The sequence below is a fragment of the Lichtheimia ornata genome (assembly GCF_029851405.1).
Source record: "Lichtheimia ornata isolate CBS 291.66 chromosome Unknown scaffold00121, whole genome shotgun sequence".
NCBI lineage: Eukaryota > Fungi > Mucoromycota > Mucoromycetes > Mucorales > Lichtheimiaceae > Lichtheimia > Lichtheimia ornata.
The window spans coordinates 40,369-56,193 of NW_026695441.1; the positions used below are offsets into that span (position 1 = coordinate 40,369).

General features: G+C 43.6%; 5 protein-coding genes across 5 annotated transcripts; 3 read left to right on the top strand and 2 right to left on the bottom strand.

Annotated features, from left to right (window-relative positions):
- Window positions 1-3: 3 nt before the first annotated feature.
- On the top strand, window positions 4-2,891 carry O0I10_012336 (tRNA uridine 5-carboxymethylaminomethyl modification enzyme GidA; the record flags this gene model as incomplete). The annotated part of the gene is made up of 14 exons (XM_058492269.1): window positions 4-193; window positions 252-347; window positions 416-471; window positions 535-724; window positions 834-1,010; window positions 1,076-1,188; window positions 1,247-1,356; window positions 1,414-1,607; window positions 1,663-1,998; window positions 2,057-2,231; window positions 2,295-2,404; window positions 2,464-2,560; window positions 2,618-2,678; window positions 2,733-2,891. The coding sequence occupies 14 exons, from the start codon at window positions 4-6 to the stop codon at window positions 2,889-2,891; spliced, it is 2,064 nt and encodes a 687-aa protein (XP_058336976.1).
- Window positions 2,892-3,637: 746 nt separating this feature from the next.
- On the top strand, window positions 3,638-5,038 carry O0I10_012337 (uncharacterized protein; the record flags this gene model as incomplete). Its single annotated transcript, XM_058492270.1, has 5 exons — window positions 3,638-3,908; window positions 3,987-4,127; window positions 4,191-4,324; window positions 4,384-4,596; window positions 4,661-5,038. 5 exons carry the CDS (start codon window positions 3,638-3,640, stop codon window positions 5,036-5,038), a joined length of 1,137 nt encoding a protein of 378 aa, XP_058336977.1.
- Window positions 5,039-5,838: 800 nt separating this feature from the next.
- On the bottom strand, window positions 5,839-7,653 carry O0I10_012338 (uncharacterized protein; the record flags this gene model as incomplete). The annotated part of the gene is made up of 2 exons (XM_058492271.1): window positions 5,839-6,794; window positions 6,873-7,653. 2 exons carry the CDS (start codon window positions 7,651-7,653, stop codon window positions 5,839-5,841), a joined length of 1,737 nt encoding a protein of 578 aa, XP_058336978.1.
- A 1,911-nt stretch (window positions 7,654-9,564) lies between these two features.
- On the top strand, window positions 9,565-12,350 carry O0I10_012339 (uncharacterized protein; the record flags this gene model as incomplete). The annotated part of the gene is made up of 11 exons (XM_058492272.1): window positions 9,565-9,684; window positions 9,753-9,917; window positions 9,988-10,071; window positions 10,139-10,444; window positions 10,506-10,574; window positions 10,649-11,195; window positions 11,257-11,320; window positions 11,381-11,660; window positions 11,721-11,894; window positions 11,950-12,210; window positions 12,267-12,350. The coding sequence occupies 11 exons, from the start codon at window positions 9,565-9,567 to the stop codon at window positions 12,348-12,350; spliced, it is 2,154 nt and encodes a 717-aa protein (XP_058336979.1).
- Window positions 12,351-12,462: 112 nt separating this feature from the next.
- On the bottom strand, window positions 12,463-13,479 carry O0I10_012340 (uncharacterized protein; the record flags this gene model as incomplete). The annotated part of the gene is made up of 1 exon (XM_058492273.1): window positions 12,463-13,479. The coding sequence occupies one exon, from the start codon at window positions 13,477-13,479 to the stop codon at window positions 12,463-12,465; it is 1,017 nt and encodes a 338-aa protein (XP_058336980.1).
- Window positions 13,480-15,825: the final 2,346 nt, after the last annotated feature.

Consider the following 15,825-nt stretch of genomic DNA (forward strand, 5'->3'; position numbering starts at 1 on the left):
CTCATGCACCGATCGATCCGATTGTTGACACGACGCCAATACGCTCGATCAATAGCAACAAGAGCAGCTTCTCCAACCCACGACTTTGACGTCATTGTCATTGGTGGCGGCCATGCTGGTACCGAAGCTTGTACAGCTGCAGCCAGAGTCGGTGCACGGACACTTCTCATTACACAAAACACAGACACGATCGGTAAATGGGCAACGAAGAGTTGGTTGAATGAACGTTTATATCTGATAAAACTATATAGGCGAGATGTCTTGTAATCCTTCGTTTGGTGGTGTAGGCAAAGGAGTGCTTGTTCGAGAGGTGGATGCATTGGATGGTGTTTGTGGCCGTATATCTGGTACCTATTTGTTTGCATTATTTGTTCTTCGTTTTTTCCCTTTTGTGTTGACTAACAAATCTCCAAAGATCTTTCCGGGGTTCAATTCAAAGTGCTCAATCGGTCCAAGGGGCCTGCTGTCTATGTAAGTTTATTGAGAGGGATGTGTGTGTATGTTGTCAGCGCTGACATTGGAGCATCATTTTAGGGCCCGCGAGCTCAAATTGATCGAAAGCTATACAAGCGTCATCTTCAAGATTATCTCAAGACATATCCCAATCTCACTATCAAGGCGGGAAGCGTAGCTGATTTGGTCATGACAAAAGGAGACACCGACAAAGAACATCAATCTATTCAGGAGAAAGGTGCTCTTGCTGCTGTACAAGGCATCAAGCTAGGTAAGACTCAAATAATGAACCACATGGAAGGGTGGCAAGGAGTTGTGTGTGTGTGTGTGCATGAATACAATGACATCTCTTTTATTGACATCAACAAATATCTTTTTAGACAATGGACAAATAATCAGAGCACCTAACATTGTGATCACAACTGGCACTTTTCTGGGAGGTGAGATTCACTTGGGACTCAAAGTCTGGCCAGCCGGGCGTATGGGTGAAAATCCTTCGATCGGATTATCCAATTCGTTACGACAAGCTGGTTTCAAATTGGCGAGATTAAAGACAGGTGGGTTGAGGATGATGATGATGCATGGGTCAAACCAATAGAAACTTACGTTCTTTTATTGTCAGGAACACCACCAAGATTGGATGGACGAACAATCAACTATCAAGGATTGGAAGAGCAACGGGGTGATGATCCACCTTCACCATTTTCATTCTTACATCACACCGTGCCATATGCAGTAAGTACAAAACAAGGGGTAAAATATCGGGAGTGTTGTGCTCAATGCCTCTCTATAGGATCAACAAATTCTTTGTCATCAAACAAGGACCAATCCAAAGGTGCATCAATATATCGAAGATCATTTTCATATGAGTGTCCACATCCGGGAGACAATCAAAGGACCTAGGTAATCCTTTTAGATCGTGTGATGGATCAATGAGACTAATGGATATGATATCGGTAGATATTGTCCATCACTGGAAAGCAAGATCAAACGATTTCGGGACAAGCAGGGACACACAATTTGGCTTGAACCAGAAGGTCTTGATACGCATCTCGTATACCCCAATGGCATCTCCAACACCATGCCTGAAGATATTCAGCTCAAATTTCTGAGGATGGTTGCTGGTCTTGAGAACGTAGACATGGTTCAACCAGGTAAAAGATCAATGATCGAACATGTTGACATGATACTCAATCATTTGATTTATAGGCTATGGTGTTGAATACGACTATGTGGATCCACGAGAATTGCGCTCGACACTTGAAACCAAGCGTATCGGTGGTCTATTCCTCGCTGGACAAATCAATGGCACCACTGGCTATGAAGAAGCGGCAGCACAAGGTGTTGTTGCTGGCATCAATGCAGGTTTACACGCTTTGGGAAAACAACCTTTTGTTCTTGATCGCTCGGATGCATATATCGGTGTACTCATTGACGACCTTATCACTAAGGGTGTGGAAGAGCCTTATCGCGTATTTACATCACGATCAGAATATCGACTCTTGCTTCGCTCCGATAATGCAGATTTAAGGTTGACTCGCAAAGGTTCGTATACATTGGATTACATGGAAAGGGATTTTGTATGGCTAACATCATGCAAAAGGATACGAGGCGGGTGTTGTTTCTACCAAGCGATGGGAAAAGTTTACCAGTGATGCAGCTGCTCTCGAGTCAGCCATTGAGGAAGCAGAACAAGTACGCATGTCACCAAAAGCATGGGCCAAGCAAGGTGTCACTCTAAAGAATTCACGAGCAAACGATAACGGTGCATTAAAGAGGTAAGCTACCTTTTTGGCAATAAAGGAAATGCAACGACTTTACTCACCAAACACATTATACAGTGCTATGGAGCTCTTGATGAACCCCAATGTCGATCTGCAACAGCTATATGACACCATCCCCTCTTTGAAGCACCTTGATCCTCGACTCCAAGAGCGTGTAATAATTGAAGGTATATCGAAAGGCATTTCATTTTGATGATGGATCATTTGGCTGATATGTTTACATCAGGACGCTACAAGCCGTATTTGAAGCGCCAAACAGCTGAAGTAGCCGCTCTGAAACGTGATGAAAATCTCAAGCTGGACATTAATTTGGATTATTCGTCGTAAGTGTATGAGACTGGGAAAGTGAAGCATGGAGATATTCACAAGAAGCCGTGTAGAATGACCCAATTATCCCATGAAGTGAGACATAAGCTTTCTATGGTGCGACCAGAAACTTTGGTAAGTAACATCCCATCATTTGGAAAATCTACTTGGTCTAATCGATGATAATAGGGTGCTGCAAAGCGGATAGAAGGCATCACCCCTGCGGCCATGGTGACTTTGATGCGTTATGCTCGCCGAACAGGCAAACCTACAGCCACCGATAAGATACCAGAAGACGTAGATGCCATTACAGAATCACAATCAAAGAGCGTTGCTGCTGCACAATAAATGTTGGATACTCGCCGCCTTGATTTTGTTGTTAGTCCACGTCTATCTAAAGGAAGCATACACATGAGCATGTAGCAATGTTGCAAATGGATGGAGGCAAGGTATGTGATTGACAATCCAAGTGATTCCAAAAGGGGAAGTGCTTTTTACCATGCCGAAGCACATCATCAAATATGTGTAATGTTTGATAAAGCCATCGAGATTCAAATATAGAGGACATATCGATCGATCAAATGGATGATGGTAAAGACCCTAAAACAAGTTGTGTCATTATCAGCGATCAATAGCATGGGAATTAATGAGAACAAGTGCATGTAATGAAGGAAATCAACCATGACAACAAGGGGACGACCTTGTTGTTATGATTATTGGCAACAACATCAAGGTAAGAAAGACATGTGATAATTGAAAGTTTAATCGTGTACCATATTTACAAGATGATGTCAACGGTTTCTATGGTTACCAATAATAATAAGGATATGCTTGGGGGGAAGGGGTGGGGGATAACGAAGCGTGAATGATAATGCGGACATTGGCTCCTTGTACGGTGGTAGGTGGTGGTGGTGATGGTGCTGCTAGGCTACCCGCCTTCTGTCAGGAAGGCCGAAGGAAGTGGAGGGCGATTGTGCAACCCAAATATTCAGACCCAGTATTTGACCCGCTCAAATAAAAACGCAAGGATTCTCGTAACAAAAACCCCTTCCAAACTTTTTTCTTACCAGCCCTTGTTCCATCTCTTGTCCATCATGGTTGCCGACACCTCATCTGCCGTTTCCGCCCAACACGCCGAAGACATTGCTTTTGCCCGCGCTATGCACGGCAAGGAAATCAAGAGCGGTCTCTTGTCCAACTTGGCCTCCAAGAATGCCGATGTCCACAACGTTGCCACCGACACGTACCTGAAAATGTGGAAGCAACCTGGTGCTGAAAATGAGGAAGATGAGAACAAGCGTCTCGACAGCTACACTGCATTGGTCAACTCTTACTACAACTTGGCCACTGATTTCTATGAATACGGTAAGTGTCCATTTATAAGAGCACCTTGCTTGATAGAATGATTCACTCACAAACGCGCGCACACACACTTGTTGACAGGTTGGGGTGGCAGTTTCCATTTTTGCCGTTACTATCCTGGTGAGGAGTTCTTCCGTGCCATTGCTCGTCATGAACACTACCTTGCTGCCAACATTGGTATCAAGCGTGGCATGAAGGTCTTGGATGTTGGATGCGGTGTTGGTAAGTAGTGTGTGGCTGGTTATCTATTGCATATGGGATTAACGTATCATGATCACATCAAAGGTGGACCCGCTCGTGAGATTGCTGAATTCACTGGTGCTCATATCACTGGTCTCAACAACAACGCCTACCAAGTTCAACGTGCTTTCCACTATGCTGCTAAGCAAGGTCTTGCTGAACAAACCAACTTCATCAAGGTAAGCATGATAAATTGATTTTGACATTATATACGTGTATGTTGACAATGTTGTCACAGGGCAACTTTATGGAGATTCCCTATGAGGATAACCAATTGGATGCTGCTTACGCTATTGAAGCCACCGTTCACGCTCCTACTTTCGAAGGTGTCTATGGTGAGATTTTCCGTGTCTTGAAGCCTGGTGCCAAGTTTGGTTGTTATGAATGGTGCATGACCGATGATTACGATGAAAAGAACCCTGAACACCGTCGTATTGCTCATGGTATCGAGGTAAGAGAACAGGATGTGGGCATATCTATCAAAGAGGATGGGTTTACTTATACCTCAACTATAGAAAGGCAATGGTATCCCTAAGATGCGCAAGATTGCAGAATGTCTTCAAGCTCTCAAGAACGTTGGTTTCGAGATTGAGATGCATGAGGATTTGGCCAACATGGGCGATAGCATCCAATGGTTCTATCCTTTGGAAGGTGATATCCGTAAATGCCAAACCATGCGTGATGTCCTTACTACGATGGCTATGACCAAGCTCGGTCGTTTCACCACTACCAACTTTTGCCGTGTCTTGGAAAGAATCGGTCTTGCTCCCAAGGGCACTGTTGAGACTCAAAAGTTCTTGGAGGTTGCCGCTGATGCTTTGGTCGAAGGTGCTCAAAAGAATCTTTTCACTCCCATGTTCTTTTTCGTTGCAAAGAAGCCTGAGAACGCTTAAACAAGCCCACCCATTCTCGCCAAAAAGTAACAACCCACGACATGCTTTCTCGCCTCACACACACATTCTCTCTCTCACCATCTTATAATGTTACATCAGTAATGCTTTTTCATATCTCATTTTCTTCCCTACCTCTATTCCTTTTTCTCGTTTTGTATCTATCTTACGCTTTCTAATATCAATTGAGGATTATAAAAAAGTCGTTTTTTGCCTTTCAAGCCCACGTGCGCCTTGTACCTAGACTTGAGTGGATGATTGGATGCAAGTTGCATGCATCCTGCCCGCCCAAACAATCGACATTTATGGTATATTTCTTTTTTAGGGGTTGGATGGGGAACAGCACAGAGGTTATGTTGAGCTTACGTATGCCAAGAAATAATGATATGCAATGCCAAACCCTGTTGCATTTGCTGTGCACATGTCTTGATTGCATAAAGGAGCTGTACATACCATGTAGAGGAAAAAAAGATGGTTTATTCGCGTGGAGTGCATAATCTTATTTAGCTCTTTCTCAACTTTTTTTATGCATAAGGAGCAATATATGTGTCGTATAAGGGGGGAGGTAGGTAGGGTAAGAGTGTCAGCCATTATAATGTAGCATACAAAAGACATAAGAAATGGAGGCGATATAGGCAGTGAGCACCGGTGCTGCTGCTGAAAAGAAAAGGGTCAATAATAATTTGTGTGTGTGTGTGTGTGTATGGGAGTGCTTGTGGATAAGTATACATGGCAATGATGCTGATAATAATAAAACGTGGTGATGATAATAATAATAACAAAGGATAGGAGGAGAAGGATGTTCACAAGAGAGGAATGGACCAATCTGCTGATACCATTGCTGGTGGTGATGTTTGTGAAGGTGGAAGGTATTGTTGTTCTTCTTGTTGCTGTTCTTCTTGATGTGATGATGAAACCAACAAATCATTTTGTTGAAGCATCCAATCATCAGTTGTAGAGGTGAACCACATGTTGGGATACTCGGCTGATTTGTTGTTGTTGGCAAGCGTTGCAACCGAAGCTGACCAACAGGGATCCATGTAGGGCGTAAACAGGGATGTGGGGGTACAAGGTGATGTGACAAGAGAAGATGCATCTTCGTCAAGCATGGGCGTTGTAACAGCAGCAGCAACAGCAGAGGGTGGCTGTTGTGGTTGTGGGTGTGGAATGGGAGCTGCATCTGGACTCCAGGAGCAACAACAACAACAGCAGCTGTCGAATGGGTGGAAAACATGTTGATGCTCAGCTAGGCCATATTGACAGACAAAGCGTTTTCCACATAGGCAACAAACAAAGGGTTGCTCTCGCTCGTGTGATCTCAAGTGAGCGTCAAGCAACTCGAGTTGTTGGAAAGGATTTCCACAATGAGGGCAAGTATATGCTCGAGGTTGTTCCATCATCCAATCACAGGGGGTCGTTGTTGATCGCCAATGGTGTGGCGTCTCCATCATTGCTAATGGGGATGATGCTGATGATGATGATGATGATGCAGCTGCATGAAATGCTGTTGATGCTGATCGATGGCGACGACGACGTTGCTTGTACATGGGTGATCCATCAAACAATTCCAATGCACCAAACAATGCCCGTTTCTTGGAAAGATCAGCTTCAGTCATACGTCGTGATGCTGGTATCGGTTTCACGATTCGCCCATTGCCACTGGCTCGTGCTGTCAACACTGTACTACCATGTCGACGTACTCCATGTTCTTGTTGATCATTATCATTGAAGCGTGTTGGCGTACAATCATTGCCAATGCCTATCATCATCATTTTTGTTATTCTATGTTAATACTACATAGCCCTTTTTCATTTTTACTACTGCTACTACAACTTACATCCAGTTGAAGAATCGACATGCGTGGAGGTGGAGGTGGTATCTTCAGCAGCAGCAGCTTGTGCCATAGCCTTTCGCAACTTGTCAAATAGATCCATAGACGAATCAAGTGAGATGGAAGTGGCAGGTTCAGCAACAGCAGTGGTAGCTGGTTCCATATCAAGTTTTTCACGCTTGAGGTCACGCTGCAATGCATCCAGGAATAATCGATCATGCGGCACCGAGAACCAGAAGAAGACTTTTTGCTTCTTTTGGGTGCGAATACAATTGTGGCGGTAAAGCAAATCAAGTAAATCCGATTTTGGGTCTTCAAGACGAGCATCCATCCCGGGTTTGAGGTTGCGTAGATCACTAAAGATGCCTTCCTCAAACTTTTTGGCATTGGTTACTGGACGACCAAAGGCATGGAATCGAAAAGTCAATGATCTCACGATATCGGTGCCCGTCATGAAAAAGAAATCATCCCAAAGCACACAGCTGATATCCTCGTTGACAACAGGGAGTCGGAAGCGCTTGATCGAGCTATTGGTTTCCACAACTTGCCATCCAACATTGCTGTTGTTGTCAGGTGCCGTCGCCAAAAAGTACTTGAGATCATCAATTTGTGTCATACGTTCACTCACAGTGTCGTCAGTGGGCATCGTTACTTGAGTTGTAGACTCTTGTTCTTCCTTGAGATCAACCTTGGTACTAGCAACAGGCTCGGTTGCAGATTGGTTTGCATTATCAAAGCAAGAAGTTGTTGTTGTTGTTGTTGAATTCTTTTGTGATGAAGGTGGCATAATTCTGACAGGGGATCAGGAATAAATGTTATTGTTGTACAGAGCAACTAGAAATACACACACAAGGAAAAAAGAAAAAGAATGGGTTTTGATAGAGTACAGGTAAAGTGTGGGTTATATTGTACACGATGAAATAGAGAATGGGTGTTGAGAAAGATGAGGAGAAAGAGAAGGAAAGAGGCAACACCACGGGCGAAACGGTAGCCTTCATATTGTACGCAGGGCAATCAAAATTGGTGGGCGACATGCGTGTGGTGGACGAGAGAGGAAAAAAAGGGGGGAGAGAGACCTGAAGGGGAGGAGGAGGTTATGCTGCAAAAAAGAGGGGAATTGTATGTGTGTGCGTGAAGGATGATGTGTGCCCAGTGGCAAAGTGAGGCATTTATTAGGATGATGCCTGTATGATGCATATGCTGTACCTGTAGCAGACTTTACATTTGGCATAATAAATGCTATCTTGGGAGAGAGAGAGTGTGACTCCACAACTATATACATGTGTATATATTTACCCGCATACGAGTTTTCGTTGAGTGCATGTCAAGAAGTGTCAGCAGCAGGCCATCTTGTATACATAGGTAACACAATGACCCACTTGGCTCGGCGGCGTTGAGGATAGTCGGAAGTGGGTACCGAGTAAAGAGAATGATCATAGTGGGTAAAATGATGGAGAATGGCAAACGCAGCCAACGTGGCATGCATGTGCGCGTATCTTGCTCAAGGGGGGGGGGAGAGTGGAGTGAGTGAGGAATATGGGAGAGAAGAGGCAATAAGGAAGGAGAAACACACACAGCGCTTTGTGCCCCGGTTATCAGGATACCACACACTTCATCCCTTTTTCCCAAAGTGCCCAGTACAAAAGTTTAGTAGAGGCAGCAGCATCATCAGGCACACGCATGAGACAGCAGGGGATAACATTGCTGATTCGAACGCGATAACTTTTTCCCATTTTATTCTTTCAAGCAACTGCATTACTTGGCATCTTCTATTTTTGGTTGTGGTGGTTGTTAAGTAATTCTGAGTCCTCCTCCTATGAGCATGATGATGCATCATTGGCGCACAAACAACGCCTGAATGCATTGGGTAGGATTGATTCTTTATTCATCCTATCAAGTTTGAATGAAAAAACTAACAATGAAGATCATTCACAAAGATCAACCTGGTAAATTACCCACTCATTGTTTTATAATAAAGGATTGATGTACTCATTCATCTATATACTTAAATGGTTGACAATCAACATGGTACTATTAATGGAATATGGGATTCGAGATGTGTATATGTATGTGTATGTGTATGTGTGTGTGGTGTATGAATGGTGAGGATGATGATGATGATGACGTATCGAGAGATAAAGAACTGCTGTGATGGTAGGTAAAAAGGAAAGGAGAAGGAGCAGCAGAAGCAAGTGAACCCTTTTCATTACAATTTCTGCTTGGGGTCTTGTTGGTCTCTTGTGTAGCATCAAATCGACTCTTCTTTTATTCTACTTCGTCGTTTACGTTTCTCTTTAACACCAATGCCAGTCTGGATTGCGATCTCATTCAGCAGCAGACATGCACCGGATAAATGCCCTTGAATGCACGACTCGATCAAGACACGTCTCGTCTTTGAAATGACAGCATGGTAGCTCAATGGGGTGAGTGGCGTGTCCATTGTGCTTTGACCCTGATAAGCAAGGGCCACCCAGCAGTGGTCGGTTTTTAGCCCCTGAAGCTATAGCGCACTCGACTAACTTGTCCTTTAAAAAAGGATCCAGTCCGAGGCTTTCTTTATCTCCTTTTTCCTTTTCTTTCTTTCTCACACTCACGCGCACGCACTTGCACTCTTTTCGTTTGCGATCTTTATTGTCAACTCCCTCATCAGTCCCTTTACCAACGCTTCAGCAAAAACGCGAATACAACTACGACTGAGATGGCTGAGATAAAGAAAGATGGATACCTGCAAGTGAAAGAAGATGGCATACGGGCATGGATTTGGTCCAAACGCTATGTTGTACTACGTGAGCAGACCTTGACATTTCATCGCAACGAGGTATGCTTTTGATTGATTATAAGGATGGAAAGGGTGTGATAAGGAACTTATATATTTCCTTTGTGTAGCAAACCGGCCAATGTGTGGCATTGATATTCCTCAAAGACATCAACAGTGTTACTCGCGCCGAACTCAAATCACATTGCTTTGAATTGGGGACCAAAGGCAAAACCTATTATCTCGCATGTAAAAGTGATGAGGAACTCTATTCTTGGATGGATGAGATTTATAATGTAAGTGCATGTGTGTACGTGTGTACGTGTGTGACATGAAAGAATTATGCAGCTCACATATTTATAAAAGCGATCCCCTCTTGGAGCTTCCGGTCCAACCAATTTCGTACACAAGGTCCATGTTGGTTTCGATCCACTCACAGGTGCCTTTACAGTAAGTATTCATTTACAACAACAAAGGATGAAGGAAAAGTGGATTGATATTGGATATCATCATCAAGGGACTTCCTGAACAATGGAATGCTCTATTGAAAGGTTCCAAAATTACTGCCGAAGACGCCGCAAAGAACCCTCAAGCTGTATTGGAGGCACTCGAGTTTTACACTGAGCAAGCACGCAAGGAAAAGGATCAACAAATTGCGGCTGCCAACAATAGCAAGCAACAACAACACAAGCCATCAGCACAGCAACCCAAACCAAGTCGATCAACACCCGCACCTCGTCATTATCGTGATCCACCTAGTCGACCAGAGATGCCATCCAAGGAAAATATACCGGCATTCAAAGAGAAGCTTAAAGCATCACAGGTAAAATGGGAGAATGGTAGAGATAAGCAATGCACAAGAATGAATGAGTGACCATAAATAGGTGGCACCTACATTTGCACACGATCCCAAGTCATCCACCACCACCACTGCAGGTGAACCCTTAAAAGAGGTTAGTGAGATGTTGCATGTAATGCAGGCAAAGAACCGGATGAAATCTGAATCATTATACCATCACTATTACAGGTATCCACTGAGAGAAGCAGCAAGGTATCTCCACCACAACCACGCCTTAACAACAAGCAACAACAACAGCAACCACGAAAAGCAGCTCATCATGTCTCACCACCAACACCTCAACCTTCATCAAATCAACTTCCTACAACTACGAGCACTAGTTCAACGACAAAGCCCTCTACTACTACTACTACCACCACCACCACCACCGCCACTACCACCACTAAGAGCAAGGCACCTATACCAGCACTCCCAAAAACTACCCGAACCACCGAACGATCCAAGTTTGAGCGTGAAAAAGAACGACTGAAAGAAGTGGCAATAGCACTTGAACGTGCCAACTCCAAAGGGCGTGCTGCAACTCAAGAAAAACCAACAACGACCAATCCAGTATCCAAGTTAAAGAAAGCACCAACACCTCAACCACAAGCATCAACACCTGTTCCAGCCACATCAATGAGTACGGATCGTTCACGTCAACAACAGCAGCAACAACAACAACGCCAAGAACAGCGTATCAGCACTATGACCGATGCTCAAATTATGGAACGTCTCCGTATGTATCATCACCACTTTTATTTGCGATACCATCCTACTAAAGTTGACTTTGGCATCAGGCTCTGTTGTATCCAGTGGTGATCCGAATGGCTTATACAAGCGAGTTAAACGTATTGGTCAAGGGTAAGTATTCTTTTTTGTGGGTGCGGATGATACATGGAAGTCTGACATGGATGTATCTAGTGCGTCTGGATATGTGTTTCTCTCCAACCATTTGGCAACAAATAGCAAGGTGGCTATTAAGGAGATGGATCTCGCCAAGCAATCTCGACTGGATTTGATTGTGAATGAGATCATGATCATGAAAGAATCCAAGCATGAGAACATTGTCAATTTCCTGGACAGCTTCTTGGTACAAGGCAACTTGTGGGTAGTCATGGAATACATGGAAGGTGGTGCATTGACCGATGTCATTGAAAACAACACAATGACCGAACAGCAAATTGCTATCGTAAGCGCTGAGGTATGTCATGGATGAGATGAGGTTTGGATCTTGATACTTGGACTCACACCAAGTCATTAGACGGCCAAAGGATTACACCATCTTCACACACACAACATTATCCATCGAGATATCAAATCGGACAATGTGCTTTTGAATTTCCAGGGGCAGGTCAAGATCAGTGATTTTGGATACTGTGCCAAACTTACGGATCAACGCAACAAGCGTGCTACCATGGTCGGCACACCTTATTGGGTAAGAATATGGACATTGGGAATCATCATCACAAGCTGATTCTTTTTGAATATAGATGGCGCCTGAAGTAGTCAAACAAAAGGAGTATGGAGCCAAAGTGGATATCTGGTCTTTAGGTATTATGGCCATTGAAATGATTGAAAGTGAGCCACCCTATTTGGATGAAGAGCCTCTCAAAGCACTCTACTTGATCGCTACCAATGGCACGCCTGTACTAAAGCATCCCGAGCGACTTTCTTCCGACCTCAAAAGCTTTTTGGCAGTTTGTTTATGTGTGGATGTCAAATCTCGAGCAACAGCCTCCGAACTTTTAGAGGTGGGTTATAGTACAATGAATTATGAGACAATGAACTAACGATGATGATGATGTAGCATTCATTCTTGCAAAAAGCGGGTCCGATTGAGATTTTACCATCGTTATTACGATTCAAGAGAAAACATGCACCAGCATACTAGTTTTTGTCCCCCACCCATTGTTTCGTTTCATATGCACTTTGTCACAACCAAAAATCAAATACAATCTGTACACACTATACGCACTTTTATTGCTGGTCCACGCACACACACGTTAAACAGCCATCATGCTATCATCTATAGACGTCGTTGACCCTGTTGGGCTATGACGCCATCCAATGGAACCAGGTTGGAAAACGAGCAGGATGATCACCACAAAAAGAGTCATCACCGAAAAGATGAAAAATGCATTTCTGCATCGACGTTTCCAAAGCAAATCGATAGCTGCAGATGTTGGTTGGTGGGGGACATGCACAGCACCCACGATCCACATGGGTGGAAACACAAAGCCGAGAATGAAATATAAAAACACACGTCGTGGTCGATGCTGCCGTTTTTGCTGTAACAAGAGCAACCATCGCTGATACTTGGATTCATGGTCTTTTTCATTGTCATCAACATTGTTGTTGAATGTATCATCAGGAGTCGATTCGGGATCATATTTCTTTTTCTGTTGTTGTTGTTGTTGATATTGTTCCTGAAAATGTTGTTCTTGTTGCTGTATTTGGATTTCCTTTATCGTCTTATTGTGATACTGGTCGTTGTGGTCTGCAAGACCTTGTTCTTCGATATCTTGCATTAGCTGTGTTCGATATGGATCTTGTTCTTGGGGAGGATAAAAAAAGGATGATGATGGACATGGCAAGATATCAATCCCGTTTAAATGGGGTGGGTTATTGGCATTGGGCTCGACAACCATATTTTCAGCACGCGGCAGTGGTGGTGTTGTTATTTCATCTTTGTCTTCTTCGTAACTATCACTGCTACTGGTGTTGAGTGGTTGGACTGTAGTAGCCGTATACCGTTGCTGCTGCCTTTGCTGGTAATGGAATCGAGCTGTAGCCGGGGAGTAGTCAAGTAGAGCTGAATGTGGATTAAATAAAGCTTCCCAGTCTTCTTGCTCTGTAGTATTGACGACACCGCCCGTAATAGATAAGTCGGCACTGCTACTGAAAAGCGTCATATTGGCCATGGATGAATTTGGTGTATGATTGTTGCTACCACCATTATTAGGCTTAAGCGATGGTGTATAGGTGCGCCGTTGGTGTTGCTGTCGATCTGTTTGCTGCATCGAGATGTATGAAGGAACAGGAACAAGAAATAAGGATTACAATATAAACCAATAAAGAAAAGACACAATCCGGAGAATTTTATCGTATTATGCAACATGTACCATCCACCAATGTGTGGTAGCTTTGTGTTGTTAAATGTCAATTACTTGCAAAGTACAACACGAGCATTGGGTGAGCAACCAAGTATCATCCCGCTGGGTATCATACAGAACACCACACGTGACCTTTGATGCCAGTTGCTATTTAGAGTGATCCAACAATGAGCGTACATAACCTGTCATTCAATGACTACTGCTGCTAGTATGGATGCTACCTCCGTTGATCAATAGGCAGCTCGTCGCTCATAAATCACCCATCATCATGTCATCTACCTATCAGCACCAAACGTGAACGTGTGTTATGACGTATCGACACCGGGGGGTGGATTCATGCTAGTATGTTTCCAATACCACCTTTGTTCAAGATCGTTTTCCTTTATTAGAGCACATTTACAAATGGATCCTCCTATATTACAATGCACCAAGTACCCACACACAAGGAGGAATCCAACTCAGGAAGAAGGAAGGACCCTCACACACTATACATTATAGGTTGGCCAATGCAATCACGTTTTCGCAAAGTAGCCCTTTAATCCAACATCGCTCACAAGAGATACATAGAATGGGCATAGATTGAGAGACACATCGATTTGAGAAGCTTCTATCCTTTAAGTGTGTATTGCGTAAAGATGAATGGATGAACGTGAGGTGGGACTAGATGCGTGGTGGCGAGTTGGATCCATGGCGTTCATGGTTGACAGGTTGCACAAAGAATGGTGATAGTAGCTGCCGTGCACGATACTTGGCTGTATCAATCGTTCAGGATGATAACATCCAGGTCATGTTGGCAATTGGCACACTCTTTTTCCACGTGTTGTGTATATCCAGTTCCTCCCATGCCAAGTACCAAAGCAATATCCATATCCATGTCCATGTCCATATCCATAAGAACTCGTATGTATTGATGTAAGTTGCTACACGTAAATAAAGCTGCTGGAGACAAGGGAGCAAAGACCTTGCTAATAGCAACTGCTGTTACGTTTGGCCGTGGGCGACAGGTGTGCAAGAGCGTATGTTGTAGTAGAATGACAAGGTTAACGCTGTTTGAGACATGGAGTCGAGACCTTGCTAATAGCAATTGCTGCAATGAATGCTGTTACGCTTGATCGTGGCAGATGAGGCGTGCAAGAGAGTGTGTAATGTCAAGAGACCCGTGTGTTGTAGAAGAGTGACAGAAAGGCTGTGTACACGCCATGGACTTGCCATTCAGCTAAAGACAATTGGATCAATACAGTTGTAGGATTGACATGATGGGTTGAAGCAGGGCAATCGTTCGTAGGTGGTAGTTGTACTTGAATGGGGAAACAGTTGAGATGGGAGGAAGTGGAAGACCTGGAAGACCTGGAAATCAAATGATTTTTCTGATGCTTGGATGATACTTCTCTGTTTGAGCGGTGTTCAGTCAAATACTCTCGGATCAAGAAAGTTGAAGGATGCACATAATGAACTGGAGCAGGACAATCGTTCACATGCATTGGATTGGGAAACAAAGATGATTGGGAGGAATGGGCTATCAAGTGGCAGTTTACGTATAATCAATCACATTGATTTTGATGATTTTGGATGATACTTCTTTGATCGAGCGTAACTCAGCCAAATCCTCTCGGATCAAGAAACTTGCCAATGACGGAAATGATGGGCTGGAGCAGGAGAATCGCTCATATGTCATAGAGTGGACAACGGTGCCGATTGTGAGGAAATGGCTGATAGCTCGCAATGTATGGGCTATTGTCGATAGTATACAATATCATCCTTCCATCCTTCCAGCCATGCAAAGCACCTGAGTTACACAAAGAAGTCCGTCTGCATCTTTGGCTGTATCAGGGTCAAGCTACTTCACAATGAACAAAGACCACTTCTCATATAAATTATCACGCTTACAACATAGTTTAAACATAAAGACAGTCATATTTAAAGATTTTAAAACGAAACGTGGAGTCTTCAAGAGAACAATGTGCTCGGCGGGGTGAAGCGCACCTTCCTGTGTGCAAGCTTCGCGATCACGGTAGCCAATCCCAGATTAAATGGTATGATCAAAAGTAACCTTCAACGTTGATTGATTGCAAAGAAAGCCTTACTCCATGATATCACCTTACATGTGCTATAAATCATCCGTTATATCTTCCAACATCAAAATAAAGCTATTATAGTACTGTTAATTAGTGATGATGCTCATGAATGCGTGATAAATATAGAAATGATGATAAGGTGGCAAATTAGCTTCCATGGAAACCCATGTACTGACAA